Source organism: Mercenaria mercenaria, chromosome 13 (genome assembly GCF_021730395.1).
Source record: "Mercenaria mercenaria strain notata chromosome 13, MADL_Memer_1, whole genome shotgun sequence".
Classification (NCBI taxonomy): Eukaryota; Metazoa; Mollusca; class Bivalvia; order Venerida; family Veneridae; genus Mercenaria; species Mercenaria mercenaria.
The window spans coordinates 16,312,710-16,335,473 of NC_069373.1; the positions used below are offsets into that span (position 1 = coordinate 16,312,710).

General features: G+C 32.7%; 1 protein-coding gene across 4 annotated transcripts in view; it reads right to left on the bottom strand.

Moving 5' to 3' along the window:
* LOC123529628 (protein Wnt-5a-like) overlaps positions 1-16,473 on the bottom strand; it is a 38,477-nt gene extending 22,004 nt beyond the window's left edge. The window contains exons 1-3 of one of the 4 annotated variants that reach the window (XM_045310028.2): positions 16,092-16,473; positions 12,712-13,085; positions 3,308-3,573 (exon numbers count right to left, since the gene is read on the bottom strand). In XM_045310028.2, coding sequence (XP_045165963.1) covers positions 3,308-3,573; positions 12,712-12,806 — 361 coding nt within the window. In that variant the 5' untranslated portion in view covers positions 12,807-13,085; positions 16,092-16,473. Of the gene's footprint in view, positions 1-3,307; positions 3,574-12,711; positions 13,086-13,211; positions 13,353-14,649; positions 14,865-15,748; positions 16,054-16,091 lie in introns of those variants that run through there. The other 3 variants (XM_045310026.2, XM_045310029.2, XM_045310027.2) reach the window with 3 other exon arrangements.
* Between the last annotated feature and the right edge of the window lie 6,291 nt (positions 16,474-22,764).

The following is a 22,764-nucleotide window of genomic DNA, read 5'->3' on the forward strand; positions in this document are numbered from 1 at the left end:
ATACCCTGTATTTCACAGCGATGTTTCATTGAGAATTCTAAGAAAAACCATTTTATAAACAGTCTTAAAATAATTCTTGCAATGTGGTTTAAATCATGACTGCTTTTTATTTTATGAAGTTCAGTATGAGATACATATTTTATTGCCTGACATAAAGTGGAAGAATTTCATTGTAGTCAGGAGGAGATAGGTTAGGATAGGGCGCTGTTAGCCCAGACATGTCGTAAAAATGTTAGTTTATGTGTTGTAATGAAGTATTGCTTCGTCTAGAAATTTACACAAATTGTACTATTAAGCAACCTTTTGTTGTATTTTTTTTCAACCACTAGTTTAAAACACCTTGTGTCTGCAGTGATATTAAGCTTACCCCATATCCCAGTCCAGCCCATTACCAGTCTGAGCAATCATCCACTACTTGTCCTGAATAATAACCGTGACAGTACTGTTGAGTGACGTTATATTTGAGCGTTTTAAATGAAACATTCTTAAGTGCAAGTTTTATATATAGATATGAAATACATATTTATAACTGTAATAGTTATATATATAAAATGCACTTTTACATATACATATGTTTTTACATATACATATGTAAATAGATAAATCCTGTAGCACTATCAGACCCTCAATCTGTCTTACAATATTTTCGAGACGTCTAATTCTGTAGAAATCATTCTTCGACAGGCAGCTATGCTGCCAAATCATTCTACCAAAACGACTAGACATGCAACGTTCTTATCTGCCAGTTTGCAGCCTTATTTCAACATTGTGTAGCAGTTCTGTGTTATCATATATCCAATGTGTTATCACCATTACCATTTCCTCGTGCAATCTTAAGGGTATACATATTTAAGAAATATTAATACCAGAAATACCAAGTGTATATTTGCTGAGCCTTAAGTTGTTATAGTGATAGGGTTATCGTTCACATCTTCCATGCTTTGGCTATAAAATTCCTGAGAACTGTATAAATCTTCCAACTTCTCGAGCCAACAACGGTCTGACGCGAGATTGGCAGAGAAAGGTTTTCGGCACAAGTCGTCAAATCTACACGCCGTGATAAAATAAACTACAGAGATCTATAAAATTCAGTTTAAATCAGCGTAAGACATTAACGGGGGATAATGAAAGTATTTATCTCGATTGAGTATTATTGTGCGAGGCATCAAGTATTTTAGATAAACCCAGACACCTGAACTATTTTTTCATGTTATACCTATCTGTTTTTTGTCGTAAGAACTTTTTTCTGGAGCCTAAAAGTATGGTAAATATTCCTCCTGAATTTTCAATGTTAAATCGTCAACAAAATATATATAAGAGCCGATGTTTTCAAACTGCTACGTATATTGATGTGAGTTGTAGAACTTCCATTAGTTTGAGATACAACATGCTCATAAAGCCTATACAGAGCGTCATATTTAAGACTTTACCAAATTATATAACTGGATATATTCAATAAAGACGCACTATTTATAGCTTATTGGACGTAAATCATTTGTAACTATTTTAATTTGATAACAGGTTGTTTCTAAAAAATGCAAATTAACTGCTCAAAGAATCTGAGAGAAACTAGTTTACCGACGTCGTTTGTAACGTCAAGAAAATATCTTGAGCATATCATGAAACTACTTATATCACGCAAGAATAATGAGAACGTGTATTTTGAAAACATTGTCGTTAAAACATCCTAGTCACACTGTGTAAAAATAATTGCTAACAGCATACGTTACGATTATTTATGCATCATGGTTATTACTTAAACCTTGTATTAGCAAGCAGAGAACTGTTCAAAGAGCAAATAGCTCTATGATGTTAGAAATGGGAGATGAAAATGTTAATAGCAACATTAGCATGCATGCTATTGCAAATTACAATGAAAATTTCTAGAATGGCAAACAATTTATTACACATGTAGTCTTTAACACTCTGCTGTATCGAGTGATTGTATCTAATTAATGTAATATCAGGTAAAGATATAAACATGCTATAAAACTTACAAGAGGCAAAACGAACGTTTTGATATTAGGGTGAAATAAGTTCCTTCTGAAAGTTTCCATATGTTTCTTGTTATATTCGGAAGGATTGAACGATGATAAAAGACGGCGAAACCGTTATTTTGTGAAGTATTCCTAACATTTGTTTGTTCCCCCAGTCATTTAGCAAAGGTTCGGACGCCAAAAGCTAATTGTCTGTTTTCGAGTGATATTGCATGCGTTTGTGGGTCTTAACAATGCTTGCTGTCTAAATTTTTGTAGGAATGTGGGGATTACTTTGAGAAAAAATACAACAAACAAAGAAACCTCCTTATAATGATCAAATATAGGCCACAATATATCGACATCTTTTTGCAGTATTTAGTATAATGAATAAGAGTCGTTAATAATAGTTTATGTTTCCGTATTGCAAAGTCCTGAATATAGGTTACGTTCGTACATAACGTTCATCAATACTTGATACAGCAGGTTGGCCATTGTCTAAATGCTGCAATGGTCCATTCGGCCACATTTATATCATTATGTAAATATCCTTCTTTATTAAAGTAACTCATAAGTACAATTCTAATGGATTCTTTCACGTTACCTAAGGTATTCGGTCGAAAGATTAATTATTAAAAGGTAAATGTACTGCTCTAATTCACCGTAACGCGTAATAGATTTTTAATGACTTTTAAATTAACTGTGCTTTTGAGAACAAATCTGCCAAAATGTTGTAACGTGGTCTTATCGTCAGGGGATTTTAAAGTCTTACTAAAAAGATAGTTAGAGATATATATCTGACAGTTTTACAAATTATGGTGTAAATGAGTTACGTCCCGATATAAAAACAGTTAAATCATTCCCTGAAGTGTTTGAAAATGTATATCATATGTAATCTTAATACGTCCATAGAAAATGTCTAAAGCAGGAGACACACCACGGAAAACCCGTGTTGTTTATCCGTAATTGTTTGAAATGTATTTTAATTACACAAACACGAAATAAACGTGCTTTGAAATGTGCATCATATATACAAACACGTGTGGTTTCTGGCAAGATCCGAAATAAGCACATTTTACAATCTTTCAAAATATGCAAATGTATACAGTAGTTTTTCCAACATGTTTAGAATTAAGCACCTTTCTGCAAAATTTGAAACAAAGTAAATTTCTTTCATGTTTGAAGTATAATCATTATGCAAACAGTTTTACAACTGCCTCATCCTCCATATGTATTAAGAATAATTGCATCACATAGAACTTTTTGTTATCTTTTAAGCGTATGATATACCAGTTTGTAAAACAGTTTATAAATTAGAGACATAAGCCTACCTATTTGTAAAACGGGACCAAAAACAGACGAATCTCCCTGTATCGTTGTACAGTTCCATCGACGGAATCTAAACTGGTACTGGCACTCTTTAATACCCATTTGTGCTCCGCCGCCAATACTTCGCATGTGGTCATGATATAGACTACATAGTTTTTGTTGCCCCAATGACAGTCCCTTGAGTTGAATACACATTGATTTGGTTCCCACAATATATAGATTTGGATTTTGTAAAACATCTAGTCCAGCACCCGACATACCTAAATTCCTGTAACAGAGAATGTACATTGTTGATTACAGGAAATGTTTATTAGAAATATTATACAATATCTTTGAAATAAAACAAACGCAGATGACAACAATCAAGGATATATTAGTCACCTTGTGATAGATTGAACATTTTGGACACCGTCTGGTCTGTTTTCTGTTTAAACAGATAGTAATAGGTAAAACAGTAACATATAACTCTTTTTTGTTTTAAAATACATCTTTATCATACTAAATCTGCATTTTCAAATTTGGAAATTCTGATTGATGGCATGCATTTTTCGTGTTTTCATTTAGAAAATTGAAAAATGTTTCCAGTATGAAGCAAACCCATTGAATTCATGTAAATAATGCTTGAAGAATTCTGTACATAATTACAAATGAGCCACGCCATGAGAAAACCAACATAGTGGCTTTGCGAACAGCATAGATCCAGACCAGCCTGCGCATCCTGGTCTGGATCCATGCTGGTCGCAAACCCACTATGTTGGTTTTCCCATGGCGCGGCTCAAATGATATCAATATCCGTGATAGACGAACAATAACTGCGGAAATGTAACAAAGCCAAAAAGTAAGTAATTTGCAAACATTTCTTGAATTGGTATGATAAATGTATTTTGCATTTTTTTCGACAGTGTCAGTCTAGAGGTTTTCCTCAAAACCACCTGTGAAATAATTAATAAGACATTTGACATGATGAATTTTGGAACAATTCTCCTGTCTAACGAAGCAAACTGCAGTAAAATGTATCAAGACAACCTCGTGCAACAACGAAGCCGTGCTCGATACGGCGTTTATGTGGTTTTCATAGACATATATTGCCATAGTTGTATGTCTGCATTTATAAATACTTTCTGGCATTCTTGCTGGTGGGTATCAGCCACATAAACAGAACTCAAAACTTGGAGTAATCCAACAAGTTTCTGGTTTTGCTTCATCTTTCCAATGTGTGCATACATGCATTTGTGTAAAAAACTGTTTTAGTTGCAATTTAATATGATGACAGAACGGCACAATACCACCTTTATGTTTGATTAAAAGATTAAAAGAGATGAATAAGACTTGTTGTTGACAGAAACAGAGAACCGAAAGTGATGTTTTTGAGACCATTGATACAACGATCCGCTATTGTTTTTTCACTGGGTACAATCGGTCTATAACCTATTATTATATAAAATGTGAAATTGTCCAAGATGCTGAATGTTAATTTAAATAAAAATGGTTATACGACATAACTACATCAAGATGTTTATGCTGACTTGCAAGAAGGTTTCAGATGAAGCATATCTCATATCAAGCAAGTTAAAACCGTTTAGAAATTGTTGAATCCGGTAACTCAGTTCCGAATGTATATGAACTCAAATACTTTTTTTTCTTATGGTGTATACTGAAAGTATGAGCTATTATAAGTCAAGTAAACAAGTTAAATCCGAGCCACTATTTTAAAATTTCTTAAGAAAACTATGAACTTCGTGCTTTTGATTCTTTGCCACTAGTATTTACATTATATAATCAACCATGAAATGGTGATTTATAAACAACAAGCAAAACGACAAGTCAGTACTTCAGTTATTCCAGGTTTTGTTTCTAAAATTGAATTCTAGATAAAACAAGGAATATTCTTGTCGCACAATGACTGTAGTTGATGTTCAAAGACGCTCGTGACCAAATACGCGAGTCATTACGTACAAACGCTTGATAACTTAAATGTACAGAAACTGTGTATAAATAAACCAGCAAGTTCGAATTGAAAAAGATACATTGCATGTTTTTGTCTCGTAAAACGCACGATGCATCAAACTGTATAAATATAAAGGGTATACATAGTAATAATACCCGTAATAAACCTTTATTACACAATTTATTTCAAACTTTGGAATGTGAAAATAACACGTTTGGTGCAACAGTTACCGACAAAATCACTGTTCTACTGAAATTTACATAACATTAAACAGTTTTATCATTATATAAATGTTTTATTTGTATGTTTACAACAAGACATGAACAAGGATTGTTCAACAATAAAATGATGGAATATAATCAAACTTAAATTGACATTTGTAGTTTATACCAATAAACATACATATCTATCACGAGTTTTTGTGTGCACAATACACTGTATATGTGTAGACAGAATGTGTTTTGCTATCTAAATATGCCGTTCTTTTTTTTTCTCCGTTTCAACATGTATCGTCATATAATTAGTTCGAGACTTGCTATTATTTTTCAGACCACTCTAAATTTCCCAATTAAATGAAACCTAATTTGTTAATTTCGTGTAAAGCTCGTGTAATTGAGCAGATTACAATGTCATGCAACAAGACAGTTTTATCCTTAATTCAAACCAATTTCAAATATTTTTAGATAGGTTTTCAACTAGTTTTCGTTTTTGTTAGCCTTATCATGTTCGTGTGCATGAAAATAAATCAACGGTTTTACTACAGATTCTACTAATATGCAAAGCAGAACATTATAATCTGGTATGAGAGCAACAAACTTTAAATGTCAGAATTCAAATTTTTCAATGTTGCCCCCGTCTTACCCAACTTTAACCTTTGCATAGTTAATTACAGTTCAATATGAGGGTGACATGACAACTTAAAGATTAGAGAAGTCAGAGGCACAGGGTGACACAGGTTTCGCGACTTATTTATTCAATCAGAGGAATTTCCTTGGTGTCTTTCTCAAATCTAATGTCCCTTATATCATCACAACTCGAGAGGGTATTCACTATAATACCCAAAAATCCTGTTAAGCCGATTTTGACATTTTGAAAGTCATCTTTAAATGATTTAAGAAATACCAATATTTGCCCTGTGCATTACGGGGCTAGGATACATAATTGTGTCAAAATCGGTTGTTTGTTTTGTAACATGCACCTTAATACCGTTCCCATTTCAATTTTAACTACATTTAACTATATTCAGTTTATGCTATAAGTTTTAATTCATTTTTTCGTTTGACCCCATGTGGTTTAAACAAAATAATCCTTACCCTAATTGGAATCTCTATATAAATAAAGTATTCTAAGGCTGGTAATAAATTAGTTTTAAGATTTATAAAAGATATAGGTAACACAATGATATCTCTATTTAAAAAGCAGATACCATTTAGCACTTGAACTCGTAAAAATTCGAGTTTAGATTGGGAATAAAGATATTGAGCTCGTGTCTTGGTTCTCTTGATTGATTTATTTAGACATTTTATGAACGGTTCGTGTTTCGGATGCCTCTTATTAGCTCGGTTAGCTGAATGTTTTTAAATTTTGGCATTTGTATGCACTTATTTAATCGAATGCAGGGCAATATCTGATATATTAACGCCTAATTTTCTCTTGTGTTGCTTTAACAAGTACGTTGTACTTGGTCAAGACATCCCTACACAAATTGTATTACGGCTATTTGATTTTAAATATAACTGCCTTACACGAAGTTCAGATATTTCAAACTATAAAGACATGATATTTCCTATCAAATGGGTCAAATATGTTGTCAGCTGCATAAAGGCTATTACACGGCAAGTGTTCCCTCCTTTTTTTTTCCAGAATATTATAAAATGGGAGTCTTTCCATTTTACAATAATTCGAACTGTTAAGTGGTAACAAATTTAGACTTTATTGAATATTTTATGGAAACCGTCTGAGAGTTTTAACCCAGATCGTGTACTAAAAGATTGTTCTAAAAAAACTTCTTGCATAGCCATTAAACGTCAAATTATCTTATCAGCTACCTTCTGCTGAGACCTATTTTCTTACATTTTACTGATTTAGAAATTTGTTACTTACTTCTGCCTGTCTGAAAAAAGCATAGACGGCGTTTACTACAGAAGACATAACGTAAAGTCGTATTGACAAGAATCCGTTATAAGCTAGAGAGTAACTTGGACATAATAGATCTCTTTGGAATCTACAGAACAATTTTCAATATTTATTTGTCTTTTGTAGTTATATATTGCCTAAGTCTATTCATTAAGTCTGATACATACATCAAGGTTTTAATAATCTGGTTAATATTACGACTGATTCTGATTGTTTTAAGTTTTGGAAAGTGTTTTCTCTTTTTCACATTATATGATTCTTTCTATTTTTGGCAAATTTAAATACCATCGTTCTGTAGTAGGAGCCCTCAAACTTTTATTAGCTTTTGGATTTACCTTCCTTCTTACATCTCTTTGAAAGCAGTAACTTATTGTAGCTTTTTTCCCCTTTCTTTCTATGAAGTTCAGCGAACAATTCTATACATTTATCATTTGCATTAATATCGTCATTCGTATCTGTCGGGTCTTCTTCAATTAGAGCTAGCTGTTCAAATATGCCTAGCTGATTTGGTTAATGATTTAGTTTATCAAGTATTTGGTAAGGTCAGAAGGCAAAATATATTGCAAATACATTGACAGTTAGTTGTCAATGTACGGGTCTCGGCAGCGTGGTTTACTTTGCGGGATAGCTCATCTTTCGTTAACATATGACCCCGGCGGTAATACAAGAGTATTGATGAAAAGAAACAAGTGTAATCAAGTGTGAGCTTTTATACAAGAGCGTGTATGAAGGAACATATCGTATGAAACAGATATTTAGATTATAAAGTCATGTAAGTTCATCGACATTTATATTTTTTCATTCAAGTATTTATATTAAATTCGTGGGAGAAAAAAAATGCAAGATTGATACTTTTATATACAAATATACAATTATATATCAAAGCGAATTTTGGATACTATAAATCAATTGGTCTATTTGTCGTTCTGATTTGTAGGTAATGTATATAGACCTTAGTGATTACTTAGATCTCATTTCACTAGTGTGAATAGCCAAACGTATAGGGTATCAGTTAGTAGTACCAGCCGCTGTGAATGATAAATATGGCAAACCAATCTTTACCAGAGAGTTTTCATCAGTCTAATAATGTCTTCTTGTAGCAACACAGCCAAGTCGTCATTATTCATATGCACCCATTCTTGCTATATAAAGATCATTTGAAAGTTGAAAACGCAACCAAGCAGTGCAATTGCAGTCTCGGTTTGATAAAGTCTGTTCATAAAGTGACGAAGAACAGTGCAGCACACCCTCACGCCCCCTACTCTAGCATTAACCCCTTATCATGCTGGACACGATTGATTCTGCCGTTGCGACCAGTGTAGACCTTTATCAGCCAGCACATCCGTGCAGTCTGATCAAGATCTGCACTGTTAGCCATTCTGTCAGTATCTTTTAGTAAGCAACCCTTTTAACAGTCGATGGTATTGCCCAAATTGAAAGATGGACAAGTTCATTATAGAAATTTAGCAGGGTAAGGGTTAAATGAAGCATTAGTTATACAGTTTTGTTGAATGGACTCAATATTCCAAGACATTTTTGTTAACGACCTTGTTGCGTTCCTTCCGCATGGATCAGGTGACCACACAAGTCCAAAGTTTTATACTCCACATGCTCTTATATGGTATATAACCAGGTATAAAGAAAATATCTGACGATTGTATGAAACACCAGGATTCTTACACCATTTTTCTGCTTTCTAAATCAGTATGGTGCGGATTTTGGCAGGTCATGCACATACGACCTAATATGTTTGTTTCCAGTTGGTCAAACAAAAAGGTAGGGATAGTAAAAGCTCTGAATATTGTATATATTTAACCTGAATAGTTAGCAATATTGAAATATTTTTGTGTTATTTTCATGTAACTTATATTTTCATTGTACAAAATTGCAAAATGATGACACTTTAACAATAAGGATGATTTGCAGTTATCACTCCCAGCAATCGGAGTGTGCGGTGTATACTTGATTGTTATAATAATGTGTTGACAACAGTGTCATACTTGCTCATCTTATTAACATTTTTATTGTGTCATGTTATTTGAATAAATTTGAATTATCTAGTGTATATAGTTAAATCATCGGCATTGGTTTTCATTTACCAATCATGAGTAACGTAAAGCTTTTTGCTGTTTCATCTGTTAGATCACCGTGTAGGTATTTTTCTGTGGTTTCATTAACCCTACGGTTAATTATTTGTGGAAAGAAATTCTATTCTTTTTACTAAACAATTTGTATAATGAAAAAGTAACATATCAATGATGACTTTTGAAAATAAGAAAAGCGTGAAAGAGCAAACATCTGCTTAACCCGAGTCAAAGCGCTTTTGCAAGTCTTTAATTTCTAGTGGGTTAGACAAAATCTGTAAGAAGATTCTTTGAAAGCATAGAATGCAACCAAGGAAAACGAGAGCAGACCCGGTTTGTTAGAGGTAATGGGAAAGTGCAACACCTCTCACTCCACCTAGCACCGGCTTAAGAATAGTTTAAACATCTGCAATCTTGTTAGAAACAGAAGGAAAAACTTTTCAAGGAAGCTGTTTCAATCTTACGCTCAAAAGACGATGGTGGTGAAATAAAACTAACATCATTATAATGTATGTGAGATCAACTGACATTCATGAATACATAATGTTGATTTAGTTAATAATGAATTCGTGTTTGGGTCATGCGGGTCATTTCAGTCTGATAATTATTATTTAATCAATTTCAAAAGAAAGCATGTTGCACTAAGTGACGTGATTGTAATATGTTCCAGACCTCTCAGTAAAATATGATTTTCAAGTCGTTCATTTCCAATTACTTATATTGTCTGCATATGCTTATTGTCTAAACATACGTACTGTGAAACATCAGTTCAAAATAATGCCAAAATTATTCCAATGAAATTAAAATATTTTAAATGTTACAATCAATATTCCATTTAGTCTGATTACTACTGTTCAAGCAGACAAGAGAGACGATGTGAAAAGAAAGAAAATGCACTTTTTGCAATGTAAGACATATTTCTGCTGAAGAGATGTCAGCTGCTAGGCTTGAGTAATGAGAATTTTCAGTGCTTTCAATCTTGGGAGCTGCAATATAATATAATGTGTTTCTGGTGCTAAACAAAAGTAATATACCCCGGGTGCTTTGTTTTTGATAACAAAAAAAAACTGCCATGTAATAATATTTTAGATAAAAAATCACGGCCTATTATATCAGTCTGTGTCCCCCGCCTGGAACATGATCGAAACATTTCCGTAAATTACACTGGAACAGTTTTAAACGCTGCAGTAACGCGCACGCGTCGCTGATTCTTGAAAATTGTATAATGTGGAACGCGAGCTTGGAGAGAAGGCCCAGGACGATTGAATGATAAACTGCCATCAATATTTAATTAAATGGAACTAAAAGAAGAAGTAGCGGACTATATAACAGAATTACCGTGCAAATTGATACTAACATAATATTGATTGATTAAACAGACAATAACCAAGGAGGCTACCTGATCTATGGGCTACAGATGCTTGTGGAAGGCTACCTGCTTTTTTGTAGGAGTTGTGGAAGACAATTTTTTTAAGGCTGTTTATTATACACATGTTCGTTTTTTTTCTTTTCTTTCGGACTTCTTGATTTAAAGGTTAACATGTCTTTTTAGCAGCATGTAGGGAGGTCGTGTTAAATAATTTGTCATAACAGGAAGATAGTAGTCTTAAAATATTTGGTGTGGATCATGCTTTGAGAGTGCACTTGTTTTCAAAGTGTTTGTTGAGATAGTTAAAGTGTTTGTAATTGATGTTTGAGGGTTAAAGTGTTTACTGTAGATAGATGTAGGTACCACTTGCGTTATATATATTTATCAAAGTTAGTTGAAAATATCACTTGGTTTAATTGAAAATATTTGTTATAGATAACCTAAATGACCTTATGTTTTCAATAGGCCTGTGTCGGCTGTATATGGCTGCAAATGCCACTGAATTTTACAGTAAGCTTTAAACATTAGAAGAAGATTGGTAGAAGTTATTGACATTGGATGTTATTGACATTGGATAGACTAAGCCAGATAAAGCCCTCCTCTTTCCAACAGACTGGACAAGGCAAGCGAAACTGAAAGAAACTGTTTGAAAGGTGTCATCTACTTTAAGAATATTTTGACTACATACGTTGTTATTGAACATGATACTTGTCCAGAAGTGTTGTTGTATATACCTCATGTCTGGTGATAATTTCTTTTTCATTTGATGTATATTTATAAACTAAAACAACCGAGAATGATTGATAACTTGTACTGAAATCATTATATGACACCTAATGTTCAGCATCATTTCTATATAGCTAAATTAATGCTCTTTTCTTAACTGTTCATCCGGGTACTAATACTATTAAAACTGGATTGCAAAATTATATCAAATATTTCTAGTAACATGTGCCGACAATTTCGAATGAGAGTGTTTCACTTTTAAAACATATTCATCCATCATTTAGCTGGTGTCGTCTGCAAATAAATGTGTTTTGTTCACAGATAAGGAAGTTATTAACCTTGATATTGTAGGAGACCTGTATATAGTTTTACAGTAAATGTCAGATGCGGGTTTAATGAATGAATGGCATGTTGTTTAAACACAGTATAATTATCAACATTCATTGACAGAAAAAATGACTTGATCGATAGTTTTCATACAGGTGATAGATGAAAACTTTTCATATTTGTCCTTACCTTATTACATTTACATAATACATTACGAGGTTGGTTATTTTTGAACTTGTTTAAACTATATCCCTTATGCAAACAACATATGTTCTGTTCTATCATCGAAAAATCTGTTCTATTCTGTCACTCGAAAATATGTTCCTTTCTGTCATCGAAAATTACGTTCTGTGAAATAGGGCCCCCGACAATGTTGTTATAACTTCTGGCCCAACCCTTTTGTATATTTACATTGATATATTTATGTATGCTTGTTGTATGTGTGTGTATTAAATATGTATATATGTATATATAATAAAATATGATTAAACTAAACTAAACTAAATTAAACTGTGAAATAGGTTATGTTCTTTCATTGAAAAAATATGTTCTGTTCTGTCATCGAAATATATGTTCTGTTCTGTCGTCGAAAAATAATGTTCTTTTCTATCGTCGAAAATAATGGTCACGATAAGAATATGAATATAAATTCAGGTAAAGAGAAACGGCAGTTATGTTGATAAAATATCAAAACATTGTGTTTTTTATTTATGCATCAAAATTAGATTTATGCTATAAAGATACTATAATAATTATTACTGAAAACGATACAAATAAGTAAATTATATGTAATAGTTATTATAATTAAATACTTACCACCATATTTCATTGAAGGCACAAGCAGCACGCGTATGTATCCAAAATATAGTCAATTTTATCAATAAATTCCACCATGAAGTCACTGTCGCCATTCTAGCATATCACTATTAAATCCAATTAAATTCACTTTCACTTATGTATATCTATCTACCTATATATATATATCTTTTAAAAGCTTCTTATCTTTATCTGTATAAAAACAGAATGAATGTAAGCGTTTTGTCGCAAAAAATCTCCAAATTACACGTTCCTTCGACTGCTCTCTCTCTCTCTCTGTCTAGAAGCTATATCTGTAGGATTACTTTGGTTCACAAAATTATATCAATCCAAATTATTTCACTATCACTGAATACTCTTCACATGTAATGATTCTGAAAATAAAAATATTTAGAAATCATTTTCATCTCTATAATACTGAAGCCAAATTGCCGCCGATGTAGCGAAACATTTGTTTATGAGATTTAACCATATTCTTTTTTACTTTATAAGCCTCTTACATATAATTGACACACCGCCTGTTAGCATTATTTAGAGCCCAACGAAGATTCCGTTTTCTGGTATGTTGCAAAATGTTTTTACAGAAAACTATATTAACTTAACAGATTCTTTAGTAAAACTTTCGCTCTAGCTCTGCACAATGTAAGGAGCATTATGATTGATTGAATTTCTCTCGCGCGAAGAGCATATCGAAGCGTGATGAAAGGTTGAATCTGATTGGTTATGACAGCTAGTGGTTACAATTGATCATATTTTTCTTTCATATATTTTATCCTACTGTTCGCAGAACGGAGAAACAAGATTATTTTATGTTCCTGAGATATAAACCGAAAAATGTCATGCTGGGAGAGGTAAATTTTCACGTCAAATAATATTTACAAGTCGTATGTGCTAATAACGTAGAAGTGTTACATAGGTAGTACAAAAATCATTCAACCTATCCACAAAACATTGAAATTTCCATATAGTATATTTTATGAGCATTTCACACTACATGATTATAATATGAGGGAAAACATGATAGATATAAAGGAATAAATGGCATTTATTAGAATTTAACGTACAAAAACTCTAACTTACTGGTATATGAAAATAAAAAAAATATTGGAGGACAGTTTGTGAAAACTCGCGTACATTTATATATAATCTTAAGAGAAAGAGAACAATAAATTAGTTATAAATATTGTCAGGAAAATACTTGGTCTTTATAGATTAGACAACAATGATTTAACAGCACAGGTAATAAAGAAAACTTTCTTTTGAAGTAGCACGCAACTTATGAATGAAAGCCGCCGATTATAGAAAATCAAGCTACGTATTCAGATCGTCTTTTAACCAGTCAGTAATATACAACAAACGTTATCTCTCAAGCCGTCTTCATATAATAATCCCATTGTTAGGAAAATAATGAATGAATACGTATTAATTAGTTTCTTAATATTCTGTCAATCCCTTAGACAAAAACTAGCATGTTCGATTGAATTAGTTGATTTTTGTGCCGATAACATTTTTGGTTTGTAATATATCTAGAAATGATCAACTGGCCTTTGCCTCTAAGGGCTTGGCAAAGGTTCCATGGGTCCACAAAGGGCAGTCTGGTTGACGGAATACGATATTTATCTGCGGGGATATTAGACAACGATGTCTCCAGTCCTGCTAACGAGACAATATAAACACGACTAAAAATAACGTTTTGAAGTATATAAAGAATAAACTTTTCAAAAGTTTCAGAATACGAAAAGAAAGATCAAACTATGGTATTCGATCTAGAAAAGTTATTTCATCAGATTTATCATTATTATTTAAATATCGGACCGAATATTGCTACTGACGTGTTTTTTCTTTTTTTATATTGATATATTATATCTAATATAAACGTGTCTATTATAAATTTCTTAAATACATAAAAATAAGATATAAGTGAAAACTTTTACAAACCGTCATATAATCCAGACATATTTAGATCATGTTGCATTTTAACACTAAAATACCCGTTCTCCTGAAATCTAACATTAAATACTATTTAAAAAGTCCGGCTATTTCTTTTAAAAATATATCTGTCCAAAAAATGTGGAGATCGTATTTTAAGATCAACGACATGTACACGAGGTAACCCCAGGAGAGCGTCTCACGAATATTAAAATGATTTTATGGTGTTGATGGTGTTAACGCGAGGTCAGTCCTATTCAAGCCTGTATTAGCAATCACCTGCGGTGGGAGCACGACAAAATCTTATCGCACCATCACTATTTCATACCCTACAAAATATGTGTTAACGAGCTACAAAATATTATTATAAAATGTACAGATAAAAACGCCGATAAGAAAGATTCAATTACAATTTTCCATTCACGGAAACTTGAAAATGACAACACTTTGTAATTATGCTATTATAACATGATTACAGACTTAAGTTTGATCAAATAATGCATGACTCTTTTACGATATAAATACCCATAAAAGAAAATTCTCATTTATTTCGTTTTATCAATTTATTTTTGTGCGCGATTAATTTCATTTTTGCGACACAAGAGGAAATGTCAAAACCATTTCCTAAAATTCTCAAAAATTGAATAGTTAATTTGTTGAACTAGAAATAAAGGGTGCACCACAATAATCTTCGAATTTTGGATCATGTTTAGAACATACTGACTGATACACTAAGACTCTATTCCTCTTTTGCTGTTGCTTAATTCTGGTATTCAGTTGTCAATAAGTTAATGGATTACAAAAAACAATCAAGCCCGCAAATTGTAGTGAATAAAGGACTTTGCATTCAGATCAAATAATATCAAAAATGCATAGTGATTGTAATGCCCAGTAGAATTTATTAATTCAGTAAAATACGCTTGAAATTAAAAACAATTTATAAATCGATTTTTGAAGTATCCATACTTCAAACACTTGGAAAATATGAATTACGAAATATATTTAATGAAATGTGTGATTGCGTCGCTACAAACGATTTATTATACATAAGAGGGAAAGGTAAAAAAGGAAAACATGTCATTCTCTGCCAAACAATGACTAAACATACCTTGGTAACTTCGCTGTTGTACAGTATTTTCTGTGAGAATATAAAATATGTCCTTCGTGTATGTCCACTACAATTGTATTATTTATCCACGCTTTTTGTCTCTGCACTTGGGCAGAAAGTCTTAACAGATCGAAAACTTTACTATGATACACATATACCAGTTTAACATTTTCATACTAACTAGTAAACAACAGAATATAAAGCATTTTATGAAAACATTAACATAATTTGCTTAATCATGCAATTTTTCTCTGATAAGTCACTATTTTTGTTTTCACCAATATTTATTACATCGTTTACAAACTATTCCTTCTTTCAAGCGCAATAAATGTTTGTTACTCACTTCGTAGGAGTTTAACTTCAATCGACTGTGCGTTTTATTTCGCCACAATTGTATCATTAGCTGTTGAAGCACTATCACCTGAATGTTCACTTTCCTTTCACTCTTCTATTAATATATCCCCACTGTAATATGTTAGAGACACACGTGACAAAAAAATAAATTCTAAAACAGATTTCTACTCTTTTCATTCATAAAAGTTAATGTAAATACGAAAATTGATTGAATAATTATAAGCAGACGACAAACGAGGATATCTTCTGTATTCCGCTATACCCAAAGTTTAAAGTTTAAAAAGCTAACACTAAAGAGAGAATGGAAAATCTAAAAATATCAAACCAAAAACTGGATGTGCAAAAATTAAATCTATTCATTACAAAAAAGAAGTTCTATGGCTGGTCACACCTCGAATGGTTCAGTATCAAATCCCAAACAAATCCTTAATCCACTATTATTTCGCTCTGTTGGAGCCGAAAACGCGATTTTCTTGCCCTGAGTTGTCAGTGAATCAACCCTATGTCTTTCTAATCAACTGGAAATTGGACGGGCTTAAATCTCAATAAATGCATTTACTGCATTATAATATTCCATATTACATGTTCACCGAAACGAAATATGTTAATTTCCTCAACTATTTCAATGTTGACTGATACGCTACCATCTACTGATTAAAAAAAGAAAATGCTAATAAGTACGTCCGTGTATGAACAATCTTGAGAGCGACTTCACGCGGAGTTCGGTGACAAATTCGTCACTTATTTTGCCAATTGATTCTCCAGGGACACTTGAAATGCATTTTTCATTCACCGCTTACACTTTGTGGTTTATCGGTAAACAAGTTCATTAATTCATTATCATCTATAACAATATTGCAACATTCATTGTTGCTAATTCGTTGTAAGCTAATTGTAATTAATTGTGCAAATGTCCTGAGCCGCACCGGATGTCTGAGTTATATGAGTAACTGTATGATGTTGCTGAAAAATTCACCGCACTCATTTACTAGTAAAAATGTCGCAGTATGATGCGGCGAAATATGTAGACCACAATTATGCCCGGTGGAGATGCTTAGATTTGAACCTAATACTTCAATATATTTTTGCCTACGCTGCAATTTAAGTTCTCATACCAGGAAAAATATCGGTGTACCAAACGATACACCGATTCCTAAACACGCCCTAGTAAAAGCCTTCTCGAGTATCCGGCTTTTTACTGTTTCCCGGTTTTCTCGACTTTACGGTTTTTTCGATATTTTTTTTTCGCCAGGCTTTCTTTAAAAGAAGTGGGTGCATTTTCAATCACGTAACGCCCATGTAGAATATGGTTATAGTAGTTTACTTCGTTGAGAAGCAGTATCTTTTTACACAAAACGGAAATTGACAGCACTGGTATTTCCATACTGTCCTATAGTATAGCAAAAACGTTTCAATCTTTCATTTTTTTTAAATAAAAATTTCATTTTCATATCAACGTTTAAATAACCTGTATATTCAAACAATCATTTTTTTCGTGTGTGTTTAAATGCACTTGTAAAAATAATTTGAAACTTTGCTTACGTAACAATAAAAAAATGTTCAAAACTAACATTTCGAGGAGCTATTAATACAGGATTACTTTGATCTGGAAGCAAACACATGAAAAATGACTTAAACCTGATAACCATGTTTGCATTCATAAATCCAGGAGCAGAACCTTGTTTTTTGTAATGCAACAAATAGTCCAGGCATCTAAATTCTTGATCCCAGGCAAATCAGACGATGCAACAAAAAAAACGGCATTTTTTTAATTCTAACATGCTGGTCGTGTTTTCTGAATTTAGAGAATATATAGAAGTTCAATGTGTTTGCTGGACTAAAATTATCTGAAAATGTCTTTTTTTGAGGGAAGAACTATTTTGAATATTAGCTTGGTATCGAGAAATATGCACGTTCAAATGTATTCCCTCGTTAAATAAAGTCTTTATTATTATCAGCAGAAGAACGAGTGCATATTTCTGGATGCAATCTAATAATCTTTTTATTGCGTATATCGTAATTATATAATGTCGCGTCATAACTCGTGCATATTTCTCGATACCAAGCTAATTACCCACAAATATATCTTTTACATAAATGAGCCGCACCATGAGAAAACCAACATAGTGCGTTTGCGACCAGTATGGATCGAGACCAGCCTGTGCATCCGCGCAGTCTGGTCAGGGTCCATGCTGTTCGCTAACAGTTTCTCTAATTGCAATAGGGTTTGAAAGCGAACAGTATGGATCCTGACCAGACAGCGCGGATGCGCAGGCTGGTCTGGATCCATGCTGGTCGCAAATGCACTATGTTGGTTTTCTCAAGGTGTGGCTCAAATAACTATCCAAAAGACAACATTAACATTCAAAATATATGAAATAGTACTTCCTTTTTTCAGCAAACACATTGAACTTCTGTATATAAATTTAGAAAACACGACAATACCTGGCAGACATGGTTTTGTATTGTTTAAATAGAAATTGTATTAATTGTAGATTGTGCTCATGTATGTATGTTGTATGTTCGTCGGACATAAACGGCTTATAATGAAACAAAAGAATAACACTTCGAACACCAGCATAAAAGACGAAACACGTCGGTCCTAAAAGAAGAACAGATGATAGAGCCGTTTTTTACTTTGAATACAAAGGTCTATACAATGTAAATTTACACGATGGCTACTAAAAAATGTAGTGCTTCGAAGAATCTAATCTTTAAAAGTTACACATATACGTTACCAAAGCTAATCTTTTAACTTATCCAAAATACTATTACAATATTGGGAAAGACCTGTCACTCAATAATAAAAAGTAAATTTTTTGTAACTACACATGATTGGAAAGGGGTCCACGACACACGTTACATGTTTTTGACATTCTGAGCTGTATTGTCACGTTACACAAATAATAAATCCGGCCTCTCTACACTTAAAATGATGTTTTATTGCCCATAATTGATAATTTCCATAAAATCTCGTTTACCAAGCGGCAATTATTGATGCGATAATGATAACTGATGATAAAATCACAGTTGATGCGACTGATTAACATCTTTATGTTAGATAATTAAAATGTATGTCATAAATGTATTCCCTTAAAATTATCCCAGCTAATAAACAGGTTTATCAATTTAACAAATAAGAGGTTTTGTGATTTCTTCTCGAAAGTGGGATGTCAGTGACAAAGAACTTGAAGTTCGAGTTAGTTTAGTAATAAAGGGTCATTACGAAAGTGAATACAGCCTACTCTGAAAAACACACGATTTTTAATCAGTTTGTCCGGGCTAAAATGGGCAACTCTGAGGGAAAGAACCACTCATATTACCAGTCTGTACATCTTCAGGTCCAGTAAAGTCTTTAGAAAAAAATAAAATCTAGTGACAATGTTTCCAGTGTGGGAAGTCATGGAAGGATCAGTAATTCTTCCTTGTGTTATAATGTTAAGAGTAATGATATATGTGTCAAAACGTTAGGTGGGATGACATTATCGGGCGTATCTAGAAATGACCAGTGTCAACAACTCGGACATATGAAACATGTTTTACAAATGGCTTGGCACTTATAAAACACCCAATCTATGTTACACATGCCATTTAGGTAATGATACAATCGATATTTACAGACAACTCAATTTGCTTTTGAAAAGTAATGGAGACACCAACACCGCTACAAAGTCTGAAATCAATCTGTTGTAAAGTGGCTGCTTAATTTACTTACCGAAAAGATAGTCCGACCGTACAGAAAACCCATGCCCTCAGATGTATTTATTTGAAGTAACAATTTATATGCATTTTAGCCGATGGTAGCAGAGTGTATAAGTCACAGAACATAAGTTTGACATTTTCAAAGTAATCATGTCTATTTTTCGCGATTGTCAAAGTAAAAGTCGAGTGCCCTTTTAACCACTCCTTATGCTGAAAACGTGGGTAAAAACGAAGCAGGTTTCAAGGTATCTGATTAAGGTATATACACACATACGCTATGATTCATATTCTATGGCTTAATCAGCAGAACGGTTCTAACCCAAGGAATCATTGTTATGTATCCTACAGGTGCAGAATAAAATGCTCTTACCGCTTATAAAGGTTGATTCAATAAAAAATAATTGTGCATTAGTTCAAACTCTAAATACCGAGTCACCTTGTTTACTAATATACTCGCATTATTTGTTCGTAAATAAATGGCATATGTTAAACCGTTCCTTATATTAAATCTTGCTCATTATATGGACGGAGCGACATTTCCATGAATTTACGTGCAGTACTTAGTACAGATACATTAAATATAATTAATATGTTTCTTACAAACATGTATTTGAAAACGTCAGCATGACTGAGCGTTACTGACTTCTTCCGATTGATGAAATATTTTATAGTGATATGGTCCCGTACTTTGTAATACATCAACCGATTACCCCTTTTCCGAGTCATATATTTCTATTGTTGTTCTAAATCTGTATCAAGTATTAACAAACTGTATTACCCGTCAACTTCACTAATATGCACCAAATTGAATAATTTATGTATCACTTCACTGAATTAGTGTAATTATTTCTTTTACCTTCTACTGTATTGACGTATACAAATCAAAGTATATGTGTCAAAAGTGATTTTTCCGTTCATAGTGCCATAAACCACTCTGCTCAGCTCACGCCCTTTGCTATTTAAGAATATTGATAAATTAGTTTTAAAGTTAATATAGTAAATTACTAGAATTTATATTCTCAAAATTACGTTTTCCGCATTGGTAAAATTCTTTTTCGTTTAATGATAATTGCTTTTTTTGTAATGTTTTCCCCCAATCAATCATTAAACAATTATTCCCAAGATGTCATGAAATATGTTGGACTTTTATTAATAGTCCTTAGATTCAGTCCTACCTACAAAATGTATATTCGGTACTGAAACATTCAATCTAAAATACATGAACGTTTTTGTATCTCTGAAACATGTGTATGATGCAGCAATACTCGTATAATGAAGTTTTTAAGTATGATATTTTTTCACCACAACTTGCAACTTTCTTAAAGGTGTCTCTATTCCAACCTTTTAAGTCATTAAATACAATTTAAAACTATATTCGTTAACAAAACTAAATAGTACAGACCATTTAGTCTATGTATGTATTTTGAATCAGAACAAAGCACTCTAAATATGCATTCTGCAATATACATAGTTTACTGACATCCTTGCAATATTAAGTGCAACGTCAGATGCGTCACAGGTGCGTTCCAGTATTGCCCTTGCATTTCACTGACAATATAATGATAACCCTTTCATTATAAAATGTACTTTATGAATTATTTAACAGCAATATTAAATGTACTGCTGTTTTAAAACATAGGATCGACAACCGATGTAAAATATTTACTGTTGAGTCTTGCTTTTTGTTACCCTCTAAATTGATTGTACGTGTACGCTCAGATATATGAAAAATCTGCAAGTGAACCAAATTGATCCGTGCAGTCCATTTTTGTTCACATGTTATAATAAAATCTTTATCTAACATCGGAAGATATATGGGGAAGGCAACGCTTTATACAATCAGTGATTTCGAATAACGACAAAGCTGACACAGAAGAAACTGGGAAAGCATCTTAAATGTATAATTTCTTTAAAAATATGTAAATTTTACCTAACAACAAAAGGTCTAGGTCGGATTCATTCTGATAATAATAGAGCTTGTTTAAATATTCTCTTCTTTTCGTATTGGTTTTGCTGATGTTATTGCTGCTTTACTCTATAAATGGATAGGTTACAGCGAAAGTTAGAACTGTCTTACTTTTTTATTTGAATATATGCAAAGAAAATATATTTCGGATTATTTTATAACTCATAATTTCCCACGTAATTCCAACGCAAAAGACTGTTTCAAGTGTTGTTATCATATTCATTAATCAGATCTTTGTAATCCGGGTAAACAGTTGTTGTTCTTCTTTCATTGGTGCGTACAAAGTCCAATGAACTTTGTTTTGCGAGCATCATTGCTTTATCTAAAAGGATAGTACCATAAACACACTAAAGTTCTTAGGACTTTGAATACAAAGATACGGAAATCCTATCTCCAGAAGCAGTAATTAAGCATTACTGCTTCTAATATATGAAAGCTTTACAAACAAATTATTGTAAATAATTTCGTTTTAATCATCCATCACAACTGTATGTTGATCTGAGTTGTCCATGTTTCCATCGCTAATTCAAGCTCTTGGACTACTACAAATTCGTCTTAGATTTTCGCTTTGTGCAAAGCCACGCGATAAAGCTTAATGGGAACTTCGGTAAGCACCTGTTGGTAAGTGTACAAAATCCTAGACAAATTCAAAATCTACTTTTAGGGTTCTCTAGTCAAAAGTCATTGTCCAACACATGTCGCAGATTTGTTTTTATATTGTTATGAAAGAGACAGATACCCGGGCAGATGATATTACTGCAATTTGAAAATACATCACACTATCTTTAAGAAATATTTTCAACACGGATAATCCGTATTTGCTCAAATGCATGACACTTTTTAAATACGAGAGCCCCTCTTAAATAAAGCTAACAATTTTAGGTAAGTAAGGTGTTTCATTTTATTTTATATTGAAAGTTCCCTTTGTTATTTACAGACTTTGTAAGATTGTGGATGATGGAATGTTTCCAACTGTGTTTGGTAAAATTATAAA